The 27549-nt window shown below is 41.4% G+C and overlaps 1 protein-coding gene across 5 annotated transcripts in view; it reads left to right on the forward strand.

Moving 5' to 3' along the window:
• MAP3K5 (mitogen-activated protein kinase kinase kinase 5) overlaps window positions 1-27549 on the forward strand; it is a 216719-nt gene that overhangs the window by 75890 nt on the left and 113280 nt on the right. For 3 of the 5 annotated variants that reach the window (XM_037843556.1, XM_037843558.1, XM_037843561.1), the window contains exons 3-7: window positions 5082-5105; window positions 10238-10431; window positions 11211-11379; window positions 12562-12668; window positions 14500-14670. In XM_037843556.1, the coding sequence (XP_037699484.1) occupies window positions 5082-5105; window positions 10238-10431; window positions 11211-11379; window positions 12562-12668; window positions 14500-14670 (665 nt within the window). The remainder of the gene's footprint in view (window positions 1-5081; window positions 5106-10237; window positions 10432-11210; window positions 11380-12561; window positions 12669-14499; window positions 14671-27549) is intronic. The other 2 variants (XM_037843559.1, XM_037843560.1) reach the window with 1 other exon arrangement.

Raw genomic sequence — 27549 nt, forward strand, 5'->3', positions numbered from 1 at the left:
TGGGGGAAGAAAGGTGATTTTGGGGAAGAGCAGGTCAGGAATACATGTAAGTCTGGCTTTATGAAAATTTTCTCTAAAAGTCTTGAACTTCCAAACAGGATTAACAATTTAGGTAGCAGGAATTGATTTCCCAGTTGTAGAATCCCTGAGGTTGTTGAAAGGGCTTGTGACAGCAGAATCCTGTTTTCTTTGATGTCAGTTAGTAGCAACATTCATCTTCTCAGGAATTATCCTAGGCTGGATAAAGCACCCCTGATTCACCTTTGACCCTCCTGCCCCCAGCCTCCTGCCACCACTTTGTCAAAGGGAGGGGGACGTCTCGGCTCCATCAGGTGGCTGGTTGGAGCCACGTCTTCTCTTGAGACTCACTGCCTGAAGGAGCCAGAAGGAAAGCCTCCGAACACACAACACGGGGGGTTGAGAGCCTGCCACTCCCACCCATGTGGGGAACGCCTTGCCAAATTCTCTTTCCTTAGGTTCATTATAAAATAAGTGATCCTTTTGGTGAAAGTTGATCTTTGAGGCTCTCCAACCCATCATTCCATTTGGGGTCTTTTGGAATGCATCCTTGAAATTATTTTTGAAATTTATGGGTAAAATGTAATTTACTGTACAGAAATTCATCATTATACTGGTAACATCTCAAAACTACAGTTTTTAAAATAAGAAATACCTGCTGTTGAATGAGATGGTCCAATTAGGTGTCGCCGTAAGGACTAGTTGGTGGCAAAGAAGAGGAGGCTGATTATAGTAATAGCACCACTTTATGAGGAGAAGTTAGTGTTAAGAAGCCATGTCAAATGCTATATGTATAAAATGCCGCTCATCAGCACCCCCGCACAGTTTAAAGACATGTATCTACTGATAGCAGAGGCCCCCCCACCAAGATGTATTTATTTAAATCTGGAACATAATTAACAGGGAAGAAGAGGAGATCTGAAATTTTCCTTTAGGACTACTTTCCAGCTTTTGGTATAATTTGACCTGATTTTTGGCACAGGTTGTTTTAACTGACAGTTGCTCATATTCAAGAGAAGAAATGTCCTTACCACGATTGTTGAACAGCACGGTGGCAAAATGCCTCGAGCTGGGGTGATGTAGGAATTTAGTTGGGGGTTAGTGCTTTGCTAATATCAATCCCTCATAGTGTGTATTGTTTTAAAGTGCTTTTATAAACTTACTCCATTTGGTCTTTACAAACAACCCAATGAAATAGATAAATTAGGTACTTACCATCCAGATTGGACAAGTGGGAAATATTTTCTTTAGAGATGAGAAACAAGCCCAGGGAGATATGTTGCTGTTGGGATCACAGCTCATAGGAAGCAGTGCAGGAAATAAGCCCTGGATCTTTTGACTTGACATCAGGTACATTTCCCTCTACATCTGTCCACAGATTTTATATGTCCTGTAAAGATGGGGTTTTTCAGAATTTTTGTTAGAATAGCAAGTGTTGCATGGTTTGTATGTTTGTTTTTAATTCTTTACCTTTTGGGTAGGTGTAGCATGCAAACACCGATGTGTTTAGTTTCATACCTGTAAAGACAGGCTGGTTCTGTGCACACCTGTGTTACCTGTGTTGGCTTGCTCCTCCTGTTTTAGCAGCAGGCAGAGGCTGGGTTGCACCTGCTCCGGGAGGCCCGGAATGTTCCCAGTGGCCCATCAGCCACTTTCTTGTTTAGCTGGGAAGCACTGAATTTAGGGACGGGGTGGGTTTGGAGAGAAGGGGAAGTACCCATCTTTTCCCTACTTTAACAGAAGACCCTTCAGGGTGCACTGGGGTGGGAGGAGGGCTCAGAGGGGAGGCTCTGAAGGCCCCCAGCCAGGGGCCTGCGCCTCTTTCCCTGGCCAAGAGCTCTGCCTGCTCCTTTCTCTTCTGTTTTCAGGAAGCCTCGACCCCGGGTTGGATTTGAGTGGACAGCCCCACACCAGCTGTTCCCACTTCCTTCCCCTGGCTGTAATTACTCAAACTTTAGGCACAGAAACCTTCCGGTTTTGGAGACGCTCTACGTATTTATCCTTAAGATGACCTCTGCAAAGAGCTATTGTCCCAAATAGCTGTCACAGGCTGCCTTTGCCTGCTCTTTGAATGAGATCTAGACTAGATTGCCTCTGTTCTGCTTCCCTTTTTGGTTATTAAAAGAAACTGGGAAATAGAAAAAGCATTTTTTTTTTTTATGTTTCTGGTATAGCCAGAGGGTGCATTGACCCCAAATCCCCAAAGATCAGACAAGTGTGAGTTGTAGTGGGGTATTGCATCTTCAGAAACATTCACTGATAAGGACTTGAGTTTATGTTGATTTTACCTCTTTTATAGTTCTTTAAATGAGAATTTTCCATGATGCAATGTGAGATATAGAAATTGTGTGTTAAATTTATTCCTCTTCCTCCCCTACCTTTTCTTTCTTCAATGAGTTTAGTACGAATTGTAATATCATTATTTTACCATAGTAGTTAGATACCTTTTGAGGTCTTTATGGATCTTTATTTGTAGAGTTAAAATGCACAAAATAGTGCTTCTTTTTTTAAAAGAGGTGATGCTTTCTTTAAGGTTATATCATAAACTATGAATAAACTGTCTCCTTCAAAAGAACAATTTGTGTCTATTTAATGTCTACAAAATACAAGCAATACTATAAGGATTCAGTCAATTGTTATAGGAGTGATTTTAATACAGTTTCTTAATTTGTGACAATGCGTGCATTATCTGAGAAGGAGGGGGTCACGTATGAGGGTTATTATGGTTCTCCGGGCAGTTGGACAGTTGAACAGCCGTGGTGGGGTTATTTCAGCTCCTGCATCCTGACCACAGAAGCCTGCCCTTCCGTTTCTGTGCCCAGTGCATCGGAAGGGGGTGATAGGGGAATGTGAGGACATCTGTCCTCAGGGACACAAGCACGCTGTCTGATTCAGCTCCACTCTGATAGACCTTGGACCCCAAATCAAGCCCAGAATGCAGAGCTGGGAGGGCCAGCAGTCACTCGATCCAGGCTTGGCTAGCTGGGAGCAGAGCCGGGACCCCCACATATTTACCCTAATTCGTACTTCAGTACGAACTGAGTGTGGACCAACCCTGGCTCTTGCACCCAAGGAGCTCAAGACTTCGAATGGGGGAATTGGATGAACGGCAGTTTGCTATTTAACATATGACACGCTGTCACGGAGTCTGAACCAGCATTAGTGATGGCAAAAATAAGGACGTTATCTACCCCTGTTGGAGGAGGGGTGTCGCTGAAGGCAGGCAAGAGACTTATGCATGCACGCAGGATGGTCTGGGGCAAAAGAAAGAGAGAGGGCATTTCCTTGCTGTTTGGAGGGGAGAGAAAAGGACATTCCCACCAAGGACAGCAGTGTTTTCAGGGGTGCAGCTGGCTACTCTGGAGATTGTCACACAAATCAAGCTCCGGAAATTTGGTGTATGTTTTCCTGGCTTTGTGATTATCCAATATTTTCCTATTTTATTTGCCATGAACCTCTACGGGGGTGTGTGAGTGTGTGCGTGTGTGTGTGCATGGGTGTGTATGTGTGTAATGTGCATTAACACTCTGTGGGACACCTGGAGGAAAAGCCACTTTCAGCCTTCCTCCACCCTGTCCCCCGGCTGTCCGTGATGCCCACGTTCTTGTGACTGTGCCCCAGGACCCTTGAACAGCCTCTCGGATCCTCCTTCCATCTACACTGATGGCTGCCACCTGAATGCCTTAACCCACTGATTAAATTCAAGATCTTTTTCAAATCCCTTTCTCATCCTCTCTATATACCTCCCCAGGTTACCTGTCTTCTTTAGCCGGGGAGAGCATTTATTTTATTGTCCCCTATACAAGGTTCTGTGTTTCCTGTTTGCTAGCCTGGTCCCCACCCACCAGTGTTGCTTTTGGTTAGGGGTCCTTCTTCCATGGCTCATCTTGACTCCCACCTTCTCTGCTCTGCTCCCAGAATCCGCCCCCCAACCTTGCCCCATGCTAAGACCTTTCCCTGTAGAACCAAAGATGCCCACCCCCGTCCATCTCGCTTTGACCCAATCCAGGCTGTGTATGCAAGCACGTGCATCCAGTTGCAGATGGCCGGCCTGTCAGCATGTCCTTTTTTTTCAGTTAGATGTGTGAGTTATAGAAGAGCATCACTTAGTATTTTGTGTGGCTGTCAGAATTAGCCAGCACAATTCCTTCCTCTGTATTTTGTTTACTTGTCTGTTATCCTGAAATGTTTAGAAAATCTTATGTCCCTGCTCTAAGCAGAGCCTGTGCTGGCCCCACTGGTCCCCTTGCCCCCCTTGTTGCCTTGGTGTGCAGTGGGCAGGGCCCCCCCTTGCTGCTCTCTGGCCTCCCCAGGCCTGGCTCCTCTGCTCAGCCCTGGAGGCTACAGATGCCTTCCATCCCCTGTTTCCATGACAACACACAGCCATCTTTTCTAGTAGGCTGTCCCTTTTTTTGAAACTGTGTTTCCCCAACCTCAGGAGGCCCCCATTTCCCACCTTTCCTAGGTTGCCCCCCCACCTCGTGGCTCTCTAAGAATAAGGATGACGATGACAGCTAGCTCGGATCGGGGTGCACTGTGCACCTGCCACTGCAGGGGAGCATGATGCCCATGATCAGGAGCGGCCCCCCGGTCCTGGGCTCGGTCCCCATGCCCCCGGCCCGCTGAGCTGCCCTAGCCCCCTGTGTGCACACGGACCCCGCGAGAGGCCCCGCTGCCTCCAGGCTCCCAGGGAGCCCCCCTTGAGAGTGAGGGCAGGTTTTGGGGAGGCAGACTCATTTTAACCTTTTCCCAAGCAGTTCATGCCCATCAGGTAGTTGTGCAGCATAAATATTCTGCAGAAAGGATTTTTTAGATGATTCCGTGTACAGATTTTACAAGTTTGTGCTGTTTTCCTTAAACCACAGGTAACGCTTTTGTGTTTGCCTGTCTGCTCCATTAGAAAGTAAAACTTCTCAGATGCAAGAACTTACTCTACTCTCTGCAATTTCTAATTGCGAATAAAATTCTTGTCTAAATGAATTTAAAATCGTTCAATAAATGCTACTGAATTGATTGATTTTGTACTAACTGCTGCTTTACTTTTTTTTTTTCTTGTTTTTCAGGAAATCATTTGTCAGAAAAATACTGTGAGTATTCTACTTAAATCTTCCAAACATTTTTTTGAAGTTTCTTTTTCTATCAACTAATCTCTGGTATTTTTTAATTGCCACAAATTAATTCCTCTCTCTCTTATTTCTGTTTAGAGTTTCTGATATGTCAATATAAATATGGTTATTTTATCCAAATATTCCATTATGATGAGACTTATTAACAGTAATGGGAGATGACACTGATACCTTGCTTTTTTTCTACGTAGTTATGTTTTTTGGAAAAAAAAATCCTTATACCTGTAGTATATATATACACACATACATTTCTGTAACAGTCAATCTTTATCTATACCACATTAAAGAATTTCTGCCTTCCACACAGAATTAATATAAAAGTTAAAAATTGAGAAATAAAAAAAATAAAGTTTTAAAAGCCTGCGTGAGAAAACTTATACAGTAGACACAGCCTTGTCAAGCCAATGGTTGTATTTTTCATTTTAGAAAGTAAGTCAATATTTAAAACTTTAAAAAACATATATCTGCAAATTAGAGTGGAAATAATATACTACGTAAAATCTGCACATAATCCAATTTAAGACGATGAGATGAAAAAGACAATTGACAGTCTTTCTTGGCTCAGAAACAAAAACATTTTGTGAACTGAAGATTTCCCCAGGACTGAGACTATTGCAGCATAAATAATGTTGCCCTTATAAACCCTTATCCTTCGCATCGCACAGGAAATGAGCCATGATTGCTTCACACTTCAGCTCAGTGTCACCAATTTTATTGAACAAATCCTGACGAACCTGTACGGTGTGCCAGGCCGTGAGCTGGGTGTTGTGGGAAGGCTGCATTTGTATCTGCTGCACCAGGCTCTGGCTCGGGGAGGAGTCAGTGAACTCACCAGCCAACCAACTAATCAGCAAGGAAATGAATGAGAAAACCGATGCAGGGCAATGTGCTGACCAGTGGGGCTGTTACTCCAGGGGTTCGGGAAGGCGTTCCAGAGGAAGTGGCAGGGCCTGTGACCTGAGTGACAGGACAGAGCCAGTCTTGCGGCGATGGTGCGGACGAGTTGGGGAGCAGGTTGATGAGGACAGGATAATGCACGAGGGGGGACCTCGGCCTCTTGGGGCTGCCACAGCACAGCACCACACACTGGGGAGTGGGACGGGGGCACCTGGAACAGAAATGTATTGTCCCCAAATTCTGGAGGCTGGAAGTCCAAAATCAAGGTGTCGGCAGGGCCATGCCCCCCGAAGGCTGGACGAGAGAATCCGTTCCCAGCCTCCGTCTGGCTTCTGGTGCTTGCCGGGCTGCCTTGGCACTCCCTGGCTCGTAGACACCTCCCTCCAGTTCTCTGTCTCCTGCACTCTCGCATGGCCTTCTCCCTGGGTCTCTCTGTATCTTCTCCTCTAAGGACACCCTCTAATTCCCCCAGTATGAGCTCATCTTAATTTAATGACTTCCACCTGTAACGACCCCCTTTCCAAATAAGTTCACATTCCAAGGGGCTGGGGGTTAGAACTTCAGCCTATATTTGGGGGACACAAGTCATCCCATAACGGTGGCCATTGACTTGAGAAAATCCCAGGTGTCCTAAAAAGTTGCATATTTTGAGCATGTAAATAAATCTATTGGAATGCTGAGAACATTTCTCCCCAGAAGCTCCATTCATTTTCCACACACACTGAATCAGCATTATTTTTTGAAATAATGAAGATAATTGGGTAGTATCAGACCAGATTTTGAATTGTCAGTTTTTATAGCCACGAAAACAAGCACGGGCCAGAGGCATCAGTCTTTTTTATGACCATAACTTAGAGTTTTGCAATTTAAGGAAAAGCGCTATTTCTCTTTCTAAAAGCAGATTACTAATAAGAATTACTACCTTACTAATAAGAATTATTTCCTTATTAGTAAAAGGCATTTGTTGTGCAGGAGGTATCTGTTCTTGATTGCACAGTGGTTGTTCTTACTTGCTTTGGATTTTCTTTTCAGTTATTTCAAACTCTGCCCTCACTAGCAGTCTGCCAACAGAAAGTCTGCAGTAAGAGCATTTCTAAGTTGTATGCTGGCCAACTTGGGAAATAAATGTTCCGCATCATTAGTTTTCATCATTTTGCAAAAGTGGTTTTCTCAGCAGTTGGTGTCTTTTAAAACCTTCACCCCCACCCAAGCAGCCCTCACACCTTTCTCGGCCACCTGCAGGGCCCATCCCCGAGCTCAGGCCTCACTGCATCCCGGGACCTCCTGCAGCGCCTCTCCTTCCCCTTTTGTTCTGACATCAGCAGTGGGAAATTGGGAAAAAAAAATCTATTGCCTCAGGAACATAGGGGAGAGATTACAGAACCTGCAGTGAGGGCAGGAACTTAGGGAAACCCTTCGTGTCCTTGGATATTTTCAGTCGGGATTCTGTGGGTTATCCCATGGGCTTTGGAGAAAATGGCTTCAGGAATATGCTTTTCTCAGATTCTTGTAAGATCATCTTCCCCATTCACCCTTCCACTGCTCAGCACACACACATAGTCGTTCTCTCCCGAAGGAGCGTCGCACGGATGTGGGGCTCCCCAGCTCCCAGGCTTTCCATCATCATGGATGGGATCTCATGTCTTATAAAGTCCAAGCACATGTGATATTCAGGCTTCTAGGACACAGAAGGTTATCCCGCAGCGGGAGAACCATAATCTAAAACCCAAATAGCACCGTTCTCGGGTATTGGCTTCTCCTCTGTTTGTTCTCATTTTGTGACCTGGAAGATTCAGAGTATTTTCTTCTGAATTTGGAGTTATGGTGCTTATCTAAAATGGAGTCTTTGATTCTTATGCTCTTTTACAACCCTCTCATAGTGTAAGCTCTAGAAACTTTGGAAAGCAACCTCTTGATAGCTGTACTTTTCTTTCCTGCTTAGACAGTGGCTTGGGTAAGAGGAAGAAATGAAGTGGACATGCCGTGGGACCTAGGAAACATTTTAGAAGCAGGACAAGTTCATTTTCCTTCTTCTTGACTGTTCCTCCAGATCAGAGAAGGGGATAATTTAATGCACTGGATTTAAAATCAAATCTCAGCCTCTTGAGGTTCTTCTCTTACTGTACCTGGAAGTCAGGTTCCATTTCTGCTTCATTAGCTGATAGACAGCAGGTGCCTCAAAGGAGAACATGTTCATAAACAGTGTCATCTGGGCACAAGGGCATCAGGCCCCTCCTGTCCATCGGCTGTGGGGAAGATAGGGCGGAGGCGACCGAGGTGGAGGCTATGGAAGCCCCCAGTGGTTAGGGCCTGCCCCCTGGAGTCACCGTCCCTGGGCTGGAGCCCCCGGCACCTCCCTCAGCCTCGCCTGCTTCCTCACCAAGAAAATGGAGGCGCTTGCGCCTTCCCCAGCGGGTTGTTACACACAGGACCGTCCCTTGCCACACGCAAGTGGTGTCAGTTTGCCCTCATCGTTTGCTCTAAGGCAAGAGGAGTTCTGTCCTGCTCTCCATGACGCCGATGTGAATTGGGCTCCCTGGGCTGCCACAGCAGTGATAACTGGGGTCTCCCATGCACCTTGGGCTGGTTCTCAGCCCTCGGATTCTTTCTTCCTCTGTGGTTTTTCTTGGGGAGGCATCTCCCATTTCCTTGGATTCAACCATATCAGGTAATTCCTGCATCTGTACTTTTAGCTTGAAACTCACCTACATTCCAGGCACATGTTTCCACCCTCTTCTGGACACCCTCACGGAGGCGCCCTGCTTCCCCCCCAATCCCAGCCTCTCTACAAGGGGATGTTTTGCTCCCTCCACCCACCTGGTCCTGCCTTCCGCATCCCCGCTCTCACCTAACACAGCCGCTCCTTTTCCAGGTGGCCCTCGGGGAAGCCCGTGGCATCACTTTGACACATCCTTCTCCTTCCCTCTCAGGATCCACAGTCAGCTTCCAGGCCCGCTGACCCTCCAGTAAACGTCGAGGGCGAGTCTCCTTTGCTTCCGCTGCCAGCCTGACATCCTCCGTAGCTTCCTGCTTCATTTCCTCAAATCTGGTTTCTCTCTGCCCAGACTGCCCAAATGCACAGCATTGACTGTGTTTTCTTTCTTGCTCTGAATCTTCCCCCGATTCTCCATTGCCCGGAATATATGATTTAAAATCTTTCGCTTTGCATGTCATCCCCTCCCTGAGCCCTGAGCACCGGTTCAATTAGCTCAGTCGGGCATGTCCTGTCCGATTTCCCCTCTCTTCCTCCTGGCTCTGCTGTTACTTGCACTGGGGTTCTCGCCACACCCTTTCGGAAGTGACAGAAGCTCACTGTGCCTAGAGTGCCATGGGTGGGGGGAGCATGGCCTATGCTGGGTGAGCTCAGAGAGAGGGGAGGTGTTTGGACCATTCTGGCTCTGGGAGGCTCCGTTGATGTGTTTTGCCTCCATCCCAAGAGCAAGTGATCAGGTTTAAGGAGCTGATCTGCTGTAGGTCACTTGGCTGGGTAGAGAATGGGTCAGAGGCCCAGAGGGGAAGCAGGGAGACCAGGTAAAACCCATCTGCAAGGATCAGGCCAGCCATGCTGGTGGCATGGACTTCACTGCCAACAACAGAGGGGATGGAGGGAAATAGGCAAATAGGAGATACATTTTGGAGGTAGAATAGACAAGACTTTGCTTGGATATGGGAGATAAAGGTAATGGAAGAGTCAAGGATTGCATTTTGGTCTCTGGTTTTAATAACTGAGGGTATAGACTGCCAGAGCCATCGGAGGGGACCAGCTTAATTCTGGTGTCACTTACTGTATTGCCCATCATGTGGGAAGCCCTTAATGCGTGGTAGCGCTTATTATTTTTATACATTTAAGCTCTGACTAGATGTGAAGTTCCCTGAAGGCTAAAGACTGTGTTTTAAGCTCCTTTGTTTTTCTTACAGCATATATTGTAGTGCCAGTGTTGAATAAATATTTAATTGATGGAAAAAACCATTGCATACTTTTTTGTATCATCTGTAAGTCTTAATTCTTTGAGGTAAGCAATTAAGGAAATTGGAGGAAATTTCCATTTTCATAGGTCATAAATAAGAAATGAGGTTTTGCTCCGCACCTTCGCGTGCAGACATATTATTTAAAAGGAGCCACTAGAGTAAGAGGCGGATATCATCTGTGCAGAGTCTCTGGTGAGCTCACCCTCTGGCGTATCCTCTGTCTGCAGATGTGCACCGGGAACTACATATTTGTCCCGTACATGATAACGCCACATAACAAAGTCTACTGCTGTGATAGCAGCTTCATGAAGGGCTTGACAGAGCTGATGCAACCCAATTTTGAGCTGCTTCTTGGACCCATCTGCTTACCTCTTGTGGATCGTTTTATTCAACTTCTGAAGGTGGCACAAGCAAGTTCCAGGTAACGTGTAATGAGCCATTTGGTGATGAGCATGACCATTGCAACAATGTCATTTGTTTGGACATCTTTGTAGATGTCCTTAGATATCCAGTGCCCTGTTAAGAACCAGAAAATAAGGTATAGTACCCTCTAAGTAGATAAAATAAATACTGCATCATCCCATGTTACATTTCATTCAACTATACTCACAGGAAAGCAACTTGGTAGCAGCAAAAAGAGTGAATGCTAACTGCTTTATAGTAATGGTAGGGCCAAAAATGTATACAAATATATATCTACGCAAAGTGAGTATAGGGTCATTGTCAGAGTAAAGATCCAGGGACTGTAGGGTCAGGGCAAGGACTCCGCAAAACTTGCCAAGGACCCTCTTATATTTTAGTTAAGAGCAATCGTTTATGTTAACCAATGATTATGCTCAGTAAGGAAGTAAAGGTTGTATTATGTTCAAAACTCTGGCATATCTCATTGATTTAGAACAATTTCTACTCAAAACAGTAAAATGTAAACTAAAGTTTGGCCATTTTAAGTGTTAAGTTGCAGTTTCTTGGAAAGTTCGTTGATGTGAAGCACTGCTACCTTGGATTCTTTCTGAAACAAGACACAAACTTACAAACTTCCCAATAACTCTAGATAGATGACGTGTTTATTCTATTTAATGAATTGAAAGCGACTAATGCTGCAAATATCGTCGGTTTCCCTGTAAAATTATTGCTTTCCATTGAAATCCTTTCTAGCTAGAGGCAAGCATTAACACTTTGAAATGTGTGTTTTCTCACCAGCCAGTATTTCCGGGAATCCATACTCAATGATATCAGGAAAGCTCGTAATTTGTATTCCGGTAAAGAACTGGCAACCGAATTGGCAAGGATTCGGCAGCGAGTTGATAATATTGAAGTCTTGACAGCAGATATTGTCATCAATCTATTAATTTCCTACAGAGATATTCAGGTAAGAAGGTGCTTAAAGTAAAATCTCTGTTGTGTAGCGTGTTGGAGGAATAGGGGAAAGTTCATGTCAAAACTCTTTTTTAGCGAATACATAATTCATGTTCCTACATGTGATTTTTTTTTTTTATCGACTGGCCCAGCTTTCCATCCCATAATTTTATGATGGATATAAAAGAACTTGTATGAGTTAATCATCAGTGATTGTGAAATTCTCAAATGGATGGTCTTACTTTTTTTCTCCAAAACAACAAAAAGAAGAAAACTGCTCATATAACTGCATCACATACATTCATCCCATCAACCACTTTCATTTTATGAGGCTTTATTTTGGCAAATGGCAGGAAGTTTTAGAGCATTCTGGATATACACTCTACTCCTTGAAATTGTGTTGCTTGAAATTGGTAGTGCTGGATCTAATTAGCCAGAGCAAGAAATATGCAACTGTCAAAGTAGCAACATTTTATTATATAATGTAAATTGCATTTTTATAGAAAATTAATTATAAACAGAGTAACTTTAAAAATATATAGTATGAAACACGCTAACGTGTTATGTATCATTTGTTGTGACATCTTAACATTTAGAATTTATAGTTAGTAGAATAAAATCTTCTCTACGTTGGTTAAGTGACTCCTGGTTTTCTCTGGCCAGATCCCGCCTTCTGGGTCTGTGCAAAGCTTCCTGTGGGCAGGAGAGATTCACGGAGGCTACCTGCAGGGGCTCGTGGGATCCCACGGCTAGAGCATCGGGAGCTGGGTCGCATGTTGACGTGCAACACTTTTGTTACTTGTAACAGGAGTTCATTCAATTGAACAGAAGGTCTATCAGTTGTTCCACGTCCTGGAAATTGTGGAAATTTTTTCCCAGAAAGTAATTGGTATAGGCCCCTGCAAGCCAGGAATCTGACTCCACGGGAGAAACAAACCTCTGTATTTAGACAGGGTGGCATTGTCAAGCCAGTGTTTGTGTGTGTTTGCATCAGATATGTTAACTCTATGTTTCTAATGTTTTTATCTATATACTCCAAATCCTTTATGAGAAAAAATAAATTTCTTCTGAGTTCTAGTTTCATCAAAGTGCTCCATGGATTCTAACTTCAGATATCTGGTTGTCAAAAGGCATTACATTGTCAGCACTTTCTCCTAATAGTTTAACTCTTTCCTATTCTGCTCTTGTTTGAAAGGACTACGATTCTATTGTGCAGCTGGTAGAGACTTTAGAGAAACTGCCAACCTTTGATTTGGCCTCCCATCACCATGTGAAGTTTCATTATGCCTTCGCACTGAATAGGTAAGAAGAAAACGTTCCTTCCACAATGCTCCAACGTATCACTGTTCTACCTGCAGACCGTGTATAGGAGGTGTTTTTACTATAGCTCTGCAGCCATCTCCTTTAAAAGGAAAGATGGGCCTATCTGCCTAAACTATTTAGAATATGAGAAGCGTGCGTTCTGGTTCTTTCTGTTTTCTTTTGTTTTTTTTTTTTTTTTTTGGTCAACAGATTGGTCCTTCACTATTTGTATATTTAAATTCTTACAATACTTTTTCTTCTCTGTTGAGACTTGTATTTGCCATTGGTATTTTTTAGAATTTTTAAGATCATGTGATCATGAAGTTATCTTTAAGCAAATATACTCAATGTTGAAAGGTTATTCACACAAAAATTAACTGAAGTAGAGTGAGGGTAGTTATGTCCAGGTGAACAAACACATTCGTAAGTGGGGAATATTTTCTCCAGGACCACTCTGAACGCACCTGATGAGAATCGGACCTCTGTGGACCGTGAGCTCCTGAATGTGCTAGGACCGCCGGCCCCTGCCCTCCCCAAGGCCTGCCTCTGGGCCTTCTGTCTGACGCACGGCGTCACGTGGCACTCATGGCGCCCCGTGGTGCCGCTTGCAGCCCGAAGACCCCACAGAAGGCCTGGAGTGGGCACCGTCCACAGCTTGGCCAGTTGTGCGGCTGTTCTCTTCCGCGGTGGGAGGGTTGACTGCACGTATCATGACAGCTGGAGGGAATGAAGAAAAGAAAGAGGGAGGGATTGTGCTCTGGATTATGCCCTTATCGTGTGTCAGGGGAGGCTCGATCATCCTTATTTTACAGATGAAGTTAGAAAAGGTTGAGTAACTTTTCTTCAGGGTCCATAGTGGGCATGTCCCTAAAACTGAAGCTCCAGCCCAGCTCCAGCTGATGCTGAACTCTGCTTTCTTCATCATAGGCTCTGCTCTTCTGTCTAAGAAGAATGTCAGCGTGTTACTCAACCAGAGATTGTTTCTTTCCTTCTTTATCTACACACAGTGTAGAATTTGCTAACTTTATCAATAAATGTAGTGAAAGCATATTTGATCTTCCCATTTATTAACCATTTTTTTCTTTAGACTTGACAGACTTAGATGAGCCTGCTGGAAATTACCTGCTCCAACCGGGTTCCAAATAAATCATTTCTGAAAAGTGAAGTGGAATGTGTTTTATTTAAAAATGAAAAGTGAAAGTCCATAAGAAGCTCTTGTAATTTTCCTTCATCTAATATTTGGGCTGTACCTTTCCTGAGATAGAATATAATGAAATGATAGGCATGTTTCTATGGAGCGTTATTCAAAACTTAGGCTATTTAGTACAAAGGGTAAAAATGAACTTCATGTACAGAAAGATATAAAGTAATAGTTGAGAATAAAAATTATAACTTTTTTTAATAACAGCTTTTTTGAAATATGATTCACATACTATACAATTCACTGATTTAGAGTATACGATTCAGTGGTTTTTAGTATATTCACAGAGTTATGTGACTGTCAGCAGAATCCTAAGCTCATGGCACCAACATGAACCTGCATTTGGCTGTGAGGGGAACTGGGAGGACTGTGGTGGATGAGCTCACATCCATCGCTAGATCAGAAGAGCACCTCAAAGGACACCCCATTAGACGCAGTAGACATGCAGGAGGACCAAAAAATCGGCTTAGGACAGAGGTCTGCAGAGAATTACAAAATCTGATTGCTACATTTATCCTGCCAAACTTCACTAATGTGCATCAATGTATTAAATAAAGTTTTAAGATGATGATTGGCCTATTATTTCTGTAATTTTTATTGAAACAAAGGTATTTTCTTCCTTTCCCTTAGGAGAAATCTCCCTGGAGATAGAGAAAAAGCTCTTGATATTATGATTCCCCTGGTGCAAAGTGAAGGGCAAGTTGCTTCAGATACATACTGCCTAGTGGGCCGAATCTACAAAGATATGTTTTTGGACTCTCATTTCACAGACACTGAAAGTAGAGACCATGGAGCCTATTGGTAAGTATTCCTGATATGGCAAGATACTCAATAAATTCATGATTTAAAACATGCTTTGCAAATGAGGGCGTTAAAATATTATTATCCTTTTGATTGTGTGCTATGAACTATGGCATATTCTATAGCTTTGGTAAATAATTTTGATGGAATTCATTTAATATGGCACAGCAAATTGGAGTAAATTGAATGAAAAGATAATCTGATAAAATAAATTTTTAAAAAGATATTTGAAACCATATGTATGATATAATAACAAAAATACAATAAGAAAATTTAATTTTGTGGAGAAATTTATAGATGTTTATAGAAAGACATTAATGAAGACCTGATGAATGGAAAAATATACCAAATTTGTGGATGAGAAGACGATATTTTAAAGATGTTTATTCTTCCCAGGAGAGATTTTCATGTAACTTGAGAAACTGATTCTAAAATTTCTTTGAAAGAATAAAGGGCCAAGAATAGGCAAAGCCATTCTGGAGAAGAACAAGGTGGGGTACTTGGGCTACCAAATAACAAGACTTATCATAAAGCTAGGATAGTTAAGATGTTGGGGTACGGGTGTGGATATAGACATATAAAGCATTGGAACAGAAGACAGAGGCCAAAACAGACTGAAATTTAAGAGAGATGAGATCTATGAGAGAGTGAGCCCCATGAACCAGAGGGGAAAAACTATTCAATAGTGGTACTGGTAGAATTTGTTTATGTGCTTAGAAAAATAAAACAAAATTGGGTCTCTGCTTCACACCATGCATAAAAAAACAAAATCCAAGTGAATTAAAATTAGACCTAAATATGAAAAAATTACTTTTGGAATAAAATACACAAACTGTGTTTTTGAACTTGAGATGGCAAAGCGTTTCTTTAAAAAGAGCTTAAAAATAGCATTTACCATAAAAGGAAAGCTTGGGAAATTTGCACTAAAATTTACTTCTGCTTGTCTAGGTTCTGGCTTTTGGGAATGGCAGAGCGGCTTCTGTTGCACCAACCCTCCTGCCAATAACAATACTAAACTACAGAAAAACACCAAAAAAAAAAAAAAAAAAAGAAAAAAAAAAAAGTTTGAAGGCACCTAGGAGGGACTAAAAATGTAAAAATGGTCAGAACCTGCAGAGCTTTTGACCCCTTGATGAAAGGTACTACATTGGGAAAGACCCTCATTTAAATGGTTTTTCCCGTGGAAGCAGAGGGCAGGCAGAACCCAAGTTTGAGAGGCTGCCAGAGTGGAGGAGGCCCAAAATCTGTGTATAAATTCCCCTCTAGTTTTTGGCTGACCCATGAAATATGTATGTGAGGGGTGAAACCCCAGGGATTCCGGGGGTGAAGCAGCAGCTGGAAGTTACAAGAGCTGAGTAGAGAGTTCAGCAGCTGTCCACTGCAGGGGAGACAGAGTTTGGAGTTTGAACCTCACCAACTTGGAGGAATTTTATAAACACTCTGAACTTTCCACTGAAGTGCCAGAAGAGCCAAGCCTTAGGAATAAAATCTGTATCCCAGGACTGAGGGAGTGCTAAAAGCTTAGTGAAGAAATAGGAAAGTGTAATCTGCAATCAAGAAAAAAAAATCTAGTCAATAGAAATAGGCCCACAGCCGCACAGATTTTGGAATTATCAGATGAGGGCATTAAAGTAACAATGATAAATATGTTAAAGACAGATGTAATGTTAAAGATGAATGTAATGTATGTTAAAGATGGATGTAATGGGTGGAGATATGAGGAACTGTAGGGAAATATGGAAACTATAAAAGAACCAAATGGAAATTCTAGAATCGAAAAATACAATGTCTGAAATAAAAGTTTCTTCAGATGGGCTTGAAGGAAGATAAGACATAATATAAGAAAAGATCAATAAACTTGTAGACTTGAAAACAGGTTATTAGAAATTATTCAAATTGAAGCAGAGGAAAAGAAAAGGATGAGAAAGAAATGAATAGTCTCGAGCTATGCATAGTATTAAAAGGTCTAATATACTAGTAATTGGAGTCACAGAAGAAAAAGAGAGAGACAATGTAGCAGGAAAAATATTAGAAGAATTAGTGACCAGATATTATCCAAATTTGATCTAATTCAACAACCCACAGGTCTAGGAAGCTCAGCAAACTCCAAGCAGGATAAATGCAAAGAAAATGATACCTTGGCACAACATAGTAAAATTGCTGAAAAATAAAAATAAAGAAAATGTTGTAAATGCAGCCTGAAGGAGGAAAATCCGTTACGTACAGGGGAAAGAGCAGGTGCTGGCTTCTCATCAGAAAGACACCAAAAGACAGTATAATGACATCTTTAAAGTCCTGAAAGAAAAAAGCAGCCAACCTAGAATTCTGTATCCAGTGAACATATCTTTCAAAAAAATGGTGATAAAATAAAGACAAATTAGGTGAACAAAACTGAGGTAATTTGTTGCCTGCACACCTTCACTTCAAAAAATAATGAAGGACATGGGGCAAGATGGCAGCGTAGAGAGGAGTGGAAGCTAAGTAGTCCCCCTGGAACAACTACAAAAAACCAGAAACAACTAGTAAATAATCCAGAATAACTGCGGGGGGACAAATGAGACCGTCCATTCATCATACACCAACCTGAATTGGGAGGAATGCCCCAGAACACAGCATAAAATCTGTAAGTAAAACCTGCGGAACCAGGTCAGGAGACCCCCTCCCCCATAGCCCGAGCTGCGGAGCCTTGTGGTGCCACAGAGAAGCTCTCTCCCAGCAAGTGAACGCAGCTCAGCTGAGCTCCAACTGGGGTTTTAAGTAGCGAGTGTGAACTGCTCACTACAGGTATGCAGCCCCAAAAAACAGACAGAGACTTTGGGTGACAACTGACCTGGGAGAGCCGGAGGGTCTCCTTGACTGGGTCTGAAGGGGATATCTGTTTCTTTTTCGGCTCAGTGGAGAAAGCCCCAGTCATTTTAAGTTTCCAGGGCTGTGACTCGGGGAAGGGCGGAGACAGCACAAGCAGAGAGCGAGACCATTGAAATGCTAATGAACTCCACCTGGGGGGTCTGTCTTCTCTAGGAGGAAAGGGGTGGGGCCCTTTCCATTCAGAACCAGACCCCAGAGCCTGGGGGAACACGGCCACACCTCCTCACACCAGTCAAGAATTATAAGCTAACAGGCGTCACCTGCTGGGCAGAAAAGCACAGTGACCCGAGGCATCAAAGGGTGGAGCAATTTTCTAAGACACACCCTCAGGGAAACCAGATACTGAATATTTCTTCCCTCTGGGACCTGAGACTGTTCTGGTCTGGGAAAACTTGATTTGGATAACCAAGGAAACCATGCCTAGACAACAGAAAATTACAACCTACACTAAGAAAAAAAAAGTTATGGCCCAGTCAAAGGAACAAACGTACACTTCCACTGAGATACAGGAATTTAAACAACTAATGCTAAATCAATTCAAAAAGTTTAGAGAAGATATCGCAAAAGAGATAGAGGCTGTAAAGGAAGCACTGGACATGTATATGGCAGAAATCAAAAGTTCAAAAAACCTACTAGTAGAATCTATGGAAATGAAAGGCACAACACAAGAAATGAAAGACACAATGGAAACATACAACAGCAGATCTCAAGAGGCAGAAGAAAACACCCAGGAACTGGAGAACAAAATACCTGAAAGCCTACATGCAAAGGAGCAGATGGAGAAAAGAATGAAAAAATATGAGCAACGTCTCCGGGAACTCAAGGATGAAACAAAGTACAATAATGTACGTATCATTGGTGTCCCAGAAGGAGAAGAGAAGGGAAAGGGGGCAGAAGCAATTATAGAGGAAATAATCAATGAAAATTTCCCATCTCTTATAAAAGACATAAAATTACAGATCCAAGAAGCGCAGCATACTCCAAACAGAAGAGATATGAATAGGCCTACGCCAAGACACTTAATAATCAGATTATCAAATGTCAAAGACAAAGAGAGAATCCTGAAAGCAGCAAGAGAAAAGCAATCCATTACATACAAAGGAAGCTTAATAAGTCTATGTGCGGATCTCTCAGCAGAAACCATGGAGGCAAGAAGGAAGTGGTGTGATATATTTAAGATACTGAAAGAGAAAAACCACCAACCAAGAATCCTGTATCCAGCAAAGCTGTCCTTCAAATATGAGGGAGAGCTCAAAATATTTTCTGACAAACAGACAATGAGAGACTTTGTGAACAAGACACCTGCCCTACAGGAAATACTAAAGGGAGCACTACAGGGTGATAGAAGATAGGAGTGCAGGGTTTGGAACACAATTGTGGGAGATGGTAGCACAACAATGTAAGTACACTGAACAAAGGTAACTATGAATACGGTTGAGAGAGAAAGATGGGGAGCATGTGAGACACCACAAGAAAGGAGGAAAGATAATGACTGGGACTGTGTAACTTGGTGAAATCTAGAGTATTCAACAATTGTGATAAAATGTACAAATATGTTCTTTTACGAGGGAGAACAAGCAAATGTCAACCTTGCAAGGTGTTAAAAATGGGGAGGCATTGGGGGAGGGATGCAATCAGCATAAACTAGAGACTGTAACTAATAGAATCATTGTATTATGCTTCCTTTAATGTAACAAAGGTGATATACCAAGGTGAATGCAGATACGAGGGGGGGATAGGGGAGGCATGTTAGACACTTGACATTGGTGGTATTGTCTGATTCTTTATTCTACTTTGATTTAAGGTTATTTTTCCTTTTGCTGCTTCCTAGCTGTCATTTTTTTTTTTTTGTTTCCTCTTTCTTTTGCCTCTCTACCTTCTTTGACTCTCCCTCCTGCCTTGTGGAAGAAATGTAGATGCTCTTGCTTAGTATGAGCAGAATGTTCAATTAGGATGAACTTAAATGTTTGGAAATGAACAGGGGTGTTGGTAGCAAGATGTGAGAATAACTAACAGCGCCGAATGGTGTGTGAATGAGGTGGAAAGGGGAAGCTCAGAGTCATATATGTCACCAGAAGGAAAGTTGGAGGTCAAAAGATGGAAATGTATAAAACTGAATCCTATGGTGGGCAATGTCCATGATCAACTGTACAAATACTAGAAATCACTTCATGAACCAGAACAAATGTATGACAATACAATTAGAAGTTAATAATAGAGGGGCATATAGGGAAGAACTATATACCTATTACAAACTATATACTACAGTTAGTAGTATTTCAACATTTTTTCATAAACAGTAATAAACGTACTATATCAATAATAGGAGTCAACAATTGAGGGGGGTTGGTTAGGGATAGGGGAGGTTTAGAGTTTCCTTTTCTTTTTTTCTTTTTTCATCTTTCACTTTATTTCTTGTCTGGAGTAATGAAAAGTTTCTAAAAATTGAACAAAAATTCAGTGTGGTGATGGATGCACAGCTGTATGAGGGTACCCAGGGGCAAGTGATTGTACACTTTGGATCTTTGGATAATTGTATGGTATCTGAACAATCTCAATAAAAATGAAAAAAAAAAAAAAATAATGAAGGGAAATCTTTAGGCTGAAGGGAAGTGACACCAGTTGAAAACTTGGAATGTAGTGTGCTGGAAGTGGATAAATATAAAAGATAACATCAACAAAATAAAAAACATAAACCACACACAGGGAGCAGAGAATATGGCCAATAAAGGATTAGTATTCAGTGTAAATAAAGAACTCCTAAAAATCTTTGAGAACAAAATATAGAAAATGGGCATAGGATATGATCAGGCTATTCGAAAAAGAGAAGACACAAATGGCCAATAAACATATGTTAGAAACATATAAAATGCTACTTAACCTACAAGTTAAAATGAGGTACAATTTTACATCATTCGGATTAACAAAAATTTATGTATCTGACAATCTCACTTGTTGGCAAAGATGTCGGAGAAGTGGGAACCCTAGTCTCTTGCAGGTTGTGGTATAAATTTTCCTCCTAAAGAAATATGGCACTATTAAGGAAAGCTGACGGCTTACCCTAATCTACTCCTGGTTATATAGCCTAGAGAAACTCTTGATTAAGATACGCCTAAGGATAGTTGATTCATTATTGTACTTAACAGCTATAAGTATCAAGATAAACAAATCTAAGAAAAAAGTAGGAAAATAAGCTAATGACCAAAGGATGCACAGAGTATGGTATCATTTATAAAAAGTTTAATAACAATCACACATATTTAGTCAAAGCATGGATGCATGAATGGAAGTGATAAATGATAAGCTCCAAATTCTGTATAATGGGTACCTGTGGGGAAGAAGGAGCAGAAAGGAATCACGGAGTATTTTCAAGTATATTGAAAACATTTTGTGTCTTAAGCTGAGTGGTGGGTGCATTGAGGTATTGCTTATATTATTCTCTTGTACATTTTAGTATTCCTTAAATATTCGCTGCTAAAAAATATTAAAGGAAGTTCTTAATTTGAGAATTCTTCAGTGATAGCCATAAAATTTTAAAGTTGTAAAACAGTAGTTTTAACTATTAGTGATAAGTCATCTATCAGTTTTTAGTAAATCTTATATCATTTTAGTAAATCTTTTTTAGTAACAATTTTTAGTTTACATTTTTAGTAAATCATATATCATTTTAGCAGTTTAGAAGAGGACTAATGTGGAATAATGGATTATAACCAAGGGGGAAAGCTTGGGGACAGTGATTTCCTAGATTTTTCTAAATTCTAAATTTCCTAGATTTTTCTAAATTCATACTGTGACACAGAATTTTAGTTCCCTGTAATCATTTTTTTTTCTGCTATTATAAAGGAGAAATGTTAAGTTTGCAGCCTTTTTATTTCTGTATTCTTAATAGTAGGAGAATTAGACTGTGATATTTGGAAAGCATCGTGCCATGTAGAAATGCTTTGATTTGGCAGTGGTACTGAACCGCGTGGGGAATTCTGCAAAGCCCAGTTTGCATGGTCAATGAATTCAAATAACAGCTCCTATGAAATTAGTGTGCTTCGTGCTCAGGAATAAAATAGAAGTTTTTCCCCACTTGAAAACAAAACAATTTAGACTACTCTGAGATTTCAATATCACACAGAGTTCAGTTAAGGATCAGAGTGTTTTCAACTGCTTTTGTGTTTGTTTTAACTTTCTGTACTTCCAGGTTCTGGTTCCTTTTCTTTTTTTTAAGTTCCCATTTAGCCTAGGAACATTAACTGTCTCTCAAAAGAGCTTTGTTTTCAAGGTCTTCAGGTCAGCTTGAAGATGTCTGAGCTTTCATGGTTTAATTTTAAGCTGCTCATCCAGTTTCTATAAGAACAGGGAAGGCTGTTGGAGTCCAAAGCCTTTGACTGGGCAGCTCCTTAGGAGTCGGGCGCTCACTGACTTGGGTCATAATGCTAGAATGTCCATTTTACTGTGGACCACCCATCCATAAGCCGCCATCATTGTTCTTACACTCATTTGCTCCAGGAGACAATAAGAGAATGTTTTTCCCTCCTCTTTTAATGTGGACGTTTTTTCAAGCCCTCACAGTTATAAAACTCCTTCGGCATTTCTTACTGTTTTGGTCCAACTTTGACAGGAGTGCAAACACACACTCATTTGTGATGGTATCCTTCCTAACCTCCCTTTCTGTTAGCGCTGAGAAGACAGTGATCCCATCAAGGTGCTATGTAAAGGATGTCTCTTAGGGTATCTGGCATAGGCCTAGATGCACCCAGAATTACAAAATCTTCCGGGGGCCAAGAGTCCCAAAGGGATGTTTCAGCTGAACTCTGTGTTCTCACTTGCCTCCTGCTGGGACACAGCGTGTCCTTGTCATGGCCGGTTATCAGTCTTCAGGCTTCAGAAGCGACTCTTTCTCTGGCCGAAATAATTTTTTGTTGGCTTGGATAAGCAGTGACCAACTGGCCATGGAAAGTTGAAGGACAAGAGCTTGAACTCAACAGAACAAGGGCCCCAAACTCTTGTGATTAGAATGGATTGTGGTCCCTGTTTCTACCATCCCCCGCCTTTTAACATTTAATAAATTAAATGTCCCTTCCTTGTAAGAGAGGGAGAATGTTTTACTACTTCGGAGCATAGCATATGGTACAAGTTCTGTTTCCATGGCACCCTTTTACAGCCTAGGGAGACCCTGTCGAATGCAAGCCTATTTGCTGAGACCATTTCTTGGGGGTTCAGAATGTGTGGGGGGAAAAGTTTTATGGTTTAGTTGTGTTTTTTTTAAGTTTGCAGAACTATATGTTCTTAGAACAAACTTTGGTTGTTGACTCTTATCTGGGTGAATGGTTTGAATGAATACATCCTGCTGATTTAAATCAAGAGTAGCTCTAACATTTGGTGCTTTTCATGGTCATTTCCTTAGCTCATTAGTTCATCGAAGCTCTTGGGGATAGTTGAAATAATCCTGTCTTTCCTATATTTAAATTTCTGTAGTTCAGGTTAAGATATGAAAAAATGCCTTTTGCATCTTCAGGGAATAAAACTGCTTTTTTAGCTTTTGGTTTGTTAAAAACATTGTACGTCCTTTGATCATAGCTTTTCAGTATAAAGTTTTAAACAAGTTAAGTAGACAGCAGTGATTCCTGTCCTACAGGCTGGTTGGAGGATGGCTGGGGTGGCTGTAGGAGAAAGAGCAAGATGGACGAAGGGGAGAGTGGGCAGCCGGGAGGATGTCCAGTTGTAAAGTATAAGATATTATGTCTAAGAGCCTGGACGTCTAACCTAAACAGAGGCCGCCGAGTTTCTGCAGTGTCTGATGTAACAACTGGAGATGGTCCAAGGAAATATTATGGACAGATCACCATGGAGAGCTTGGAGGGCCATGGAAAGTTCTAATTGCCAAGATTATCTCCACAATTTATTTTTTGTCCTAATCTAAAAAGAAATAGCCATGAGATGGTTATGCTGAGTTCATGTCCCACGTGACTTGTTCAGAACATTTTGTTACTTGAAGTATTTGTTCACATAGATAGAACGAATAATCAGGCCCTTAAACTTTAGAGTTCACGTAAGTTTTTTTTTTTTAATTTTTTTAATGTTATTAATTGTTTGAGGCTTACAAGACTTTTGTGAAGGAGGAAAGGCTGACATATGCCTGACTCTTTCACAGTTGAGGAAATCGAAGCTCAAGGATCTTAGGTAAATTTCTTGATGTCCTCGGATTAAAATAAAATTCCACACCTAACCTTTTTTTCAGATCCAGCAATCTTTTTACCACTACTCTTGCAGTTTCCAGGCACAGACATTTCCAGAAATGTCTGTCTGGTTGAGTTGAAAGTACATGAACATGGGGAAGCCGTAGGATTCAATGTTGACTCAACTCAGTATTTAGGAAATTCAGATTTCTTATTTACAAAACAAGAATTATCCACTAGAATGGTTAGGATGCCCTTAGCATCCCACACGTAGCAGAGCACCTTACTCCCACGGGCCTAAACAATAAGCAGGTGTATTTCCCGTAACATGAAGTCCAGACGTAGGGCTAGCACTAGCCTGGCTTGAGTCAGTAGCTGGAAAGTGTCAGCCCACGTCCTTCCCCTCAGGTGACGTGGGTGGCTCTGCCCCGGGCTGGTCTTTCTGGGCTTGCCAGGGCCCGTGGCTGTTCCCGGTGTTGGCCTAGTCTAAGAGGAAAAGGTGGCCATCTTTTCCTGCATCTTTTTCTTGGGACTGAGAAGACACTCTCTTAAAAGACGCTCGCCAGGTTTTCCTTGCACTTCTCTACATTGCTGGCACTTTGTTATCAGCCCAGTGCCAAGCACATCACTAGCCAAGAGGACAGGATTATTACAACTGGTTTAGAAGAATCCTCTCAGGAAGGTGGATGGTCTGCTGTGAGGATTTAAATGAGGCCATGCACATTAAAGTCCTGGGAGTTAGCACGTGCTTTGTGTTGAATTCTTAGTGTATAATATGTAAAAAAAATTTCTTATTTCCTTACATATTTGCTAAATTTAACCAAGTACAAAGTGGACATTGATTAGACTAAATTTCCCTTTTCTGAAAATATTCTTAAGGGTTCCCATCCTTTTCTTTCTGCGTCAAGCTGAACATTTTCGCCGCCGAGGGACAAGGTACAGAGTCTGCATAGCTTTTCCCAGGCCTTGTTTGCATTTCATATCAGGGCTTTCGTGGGGGTTCCTGGGACAGGCGAGGATTGCCTGAAATCATATTTGGGTTTGGAGGAGAGGGAGTTCTCATTCTTGAGGGGAGGTTTGGGGTCATTTTCAGAACTTTGAAAGGAAATTCGACGCTTGGGCTATATTAACATAATCACGTCTCTCCCGTTGTAATGCCAAAAAGTTCCATAGCCAGGAAATTAAAAGCATGAAGTTTGTTTTTGGCATATTAATGTGTTCATTTTTCCATAGTAACTTGGGAAAGAACTGAGAGCCTCGTCTTATCAAGTAATTTTCTTTTACGTCAATGACAATGCTATTCAAACAGTAATGTGTGCCTAATAAAGATTTGGGTTTTGCATTATTAATGGAGTTGGCTTTACTTTGGAAGAGTTATGTAGCAAACCAATCAACATGCAAACAAAGACCAATGTCTGTTCTCCTTTTGCGAGATTAGTCCTTCTCCTTTTTGTTGGCATCAAGATACCTTTATCAGTGCTGTTTCCATTTCTACCACTCTCCTTCCACCATCATTCTGTAGACCTCATTTTGGTTTGGTCCCTTTATGAATTTCCAACTTGGGGGTGATTTTATTTTTAGAATACAAAGCCTGAGGAGTTCTCAGTAGTTCAGCCTGAAACCCAGCTCACTGGTGCCAGATGCTGATGGCTCTTGAGGGACCGACAGGCCACGATGACCTGGGATCTTGGGCAAAATGTAGTGTGCCCACAGCTGCTTTGTAAGCAAGTGCCCTGGGACACATTCCCATGCTTTGATCTTGATTCACTTCTGCATTCGGCGGATGATAGATGTGGATGTGAGATTGGGTGAAGCTCTCTTATAGCATCACCAAGTCAAGGTCCACGAATGATAATATTAAATATGTCCCTGTGGAGATTTCCTTACTGTGGCTAACAAAACCGAGCACCTGAGGAGAGTAACTAAGCCTGGCTTTATGTAATCCAGTTATCATAGGGGTGAGTGAGCGAACTAGATGTTCTCCAGGCATGATAATGAAAAGGAAGAATATGGAAGAATTGGTGATTTCACTCAGTGAACTAAAGCAAGTTTCCCAGCCTGGCTGAACATCAGAATCATCTGGGGGAGCTTTCCAACAATGCAGATTTCTTTGCCCCTGCAGATTCTGCTTTAGTGGATCCATTTTGTTGAGTAAATTAACCATAATTAATTAATATGATTATTCCTTTAATTAATACGATTATTCCCTTTTATTAGATGTTTAGATTTTCCCCATATTTTGCTGTCTCTGCCTTTTGATAGCATAATAGTGATTTGTATCTCTCTCTTTTTTTGATGAGCAGTCTTACTAAGGGTAAGTGGAATCTTTTCTGTTCTTCATATCCTCAAAGGTTGAGTCCATCCCCTGTCCCCCGTCTGCTTCCCTCCAGAACTTTCCACCCATCTTTTGTGCCTTCTTAGAATATGGGTGTTTCAATTTAATTTGAGAGAACTGGGTGTTCTTAGAAGGATAAATGGAGACTTGTCATAAACATATGAAAACTTCACCCTCAGGAATAGTCAAATAAGTGCAAATTAAAACCCTGAGATATACTTTTTTTTTAGTTATCAATTGGCAAAGATGAGAAGAGATGAGAATATTCTATTTTGGCATGGATGTAATGAAAAAAGTCACTCTTCTATACTGCTCTTGGGAATGTAAATTCAGAAGACCTTTCTGGAAAGCAATTTGGCATTATGCATCAAGAGCCTTGAAATAATTCAGCTCTTTGATTCAGTTATGCCATTTGGGAACTATTCTAAAGAGAGAGCATACATGGAAACAAAGATGTATTTATAAGAATGTTCTCTACATTGAATTTTATGGTTAACGAAAATTGGAAGAAACCTAAATGTCCAATAATAGAGAAATTGTTAAACAGAGGGTGACATCTCTCTCTGATGGACTATCATTCATTCAAAATTATGATTTTGAAAAATGTTTAATAATAAACACACCTCATAATATCATGTCAAATAAAAAAGCAGGTTATGAGAATAGCATTATTTTCTATTGTTTGCGGATAAAAGCATGCATAGCTAAATGACTAGAAGAAGATAGTTAGAATTTGGGGTGAGTTCAATTTTCTTTCTGAGTTTTCTGTTATAATAAGCAATGTATACAAATAAATAGTCTGATTTTAAGAGAGGGTTTTCTCTCATTTCCAGATCAAATCATCAGCGTGCTTTGAAACTCCTTTCCTTCTCATGCTGTCCTGCTGTGCCCTGAGTCCTTTTATGAGTGATAATTTCAGAAATACCCCTAGAGATGTAAAGCACCACGAAATTCTAATTTAATTACTTGTGTGTCTCACAGAAAATCACAGCTGTTATATCACAAACAAGGAAAAATGGCAGTAATTAGAAAGGGCTGGAGCTCAGTTTCTTCTTTGATGGAAAGTAAATACCTTTTAGCTAGAAAAAAACAATTCAATAGTATTTCCTTTATTCTTGATTTTTGTTGAACATCTCAGTGCAGATGCAGAAAGTGAACAAAGGCTTTATTATGAAGACGTTATCGCTCACTTTGTCATCACTACTTTTTTTAAAATTCAGTTTTATTTAGGTCACATACCATAGAATCATCCATGGTGTACAATCAACTGTTCATAGTCTCATCATATAGCTGTGCATTCATCACCCCAATCTATTTTTGAACATTTTCCTTACACCAGAAAGAACAGAAATAAGAATAAAAAATAAAAGTAAAAAAGAACACCCAAATCATCCCCCCCGTCACACCCCATTTTTCATTTAGTTTTTGTCCTCATTTTCTACTCATCCATCCACTGGATAAAGGGAGTATAATCCACAAGGTTTTCACAATGATACTGTCAGCCCTTGT

The sequence above is a fragment of the Choloepus didactylus genome, chromosome 7 (assembly GCF_015220235.1).
Source record: "Choloepus didactylus isolate mChoDid1 chromosome 7, mChoDid1.pri, whole genome shotgun sequence".
Classification (NCBI taxonomy): Eukaryota; Metazoa; Chordata; class Mammalia; order Pilosa; family Megalonychidae; genus Choloepus; species Choloepus didactylus.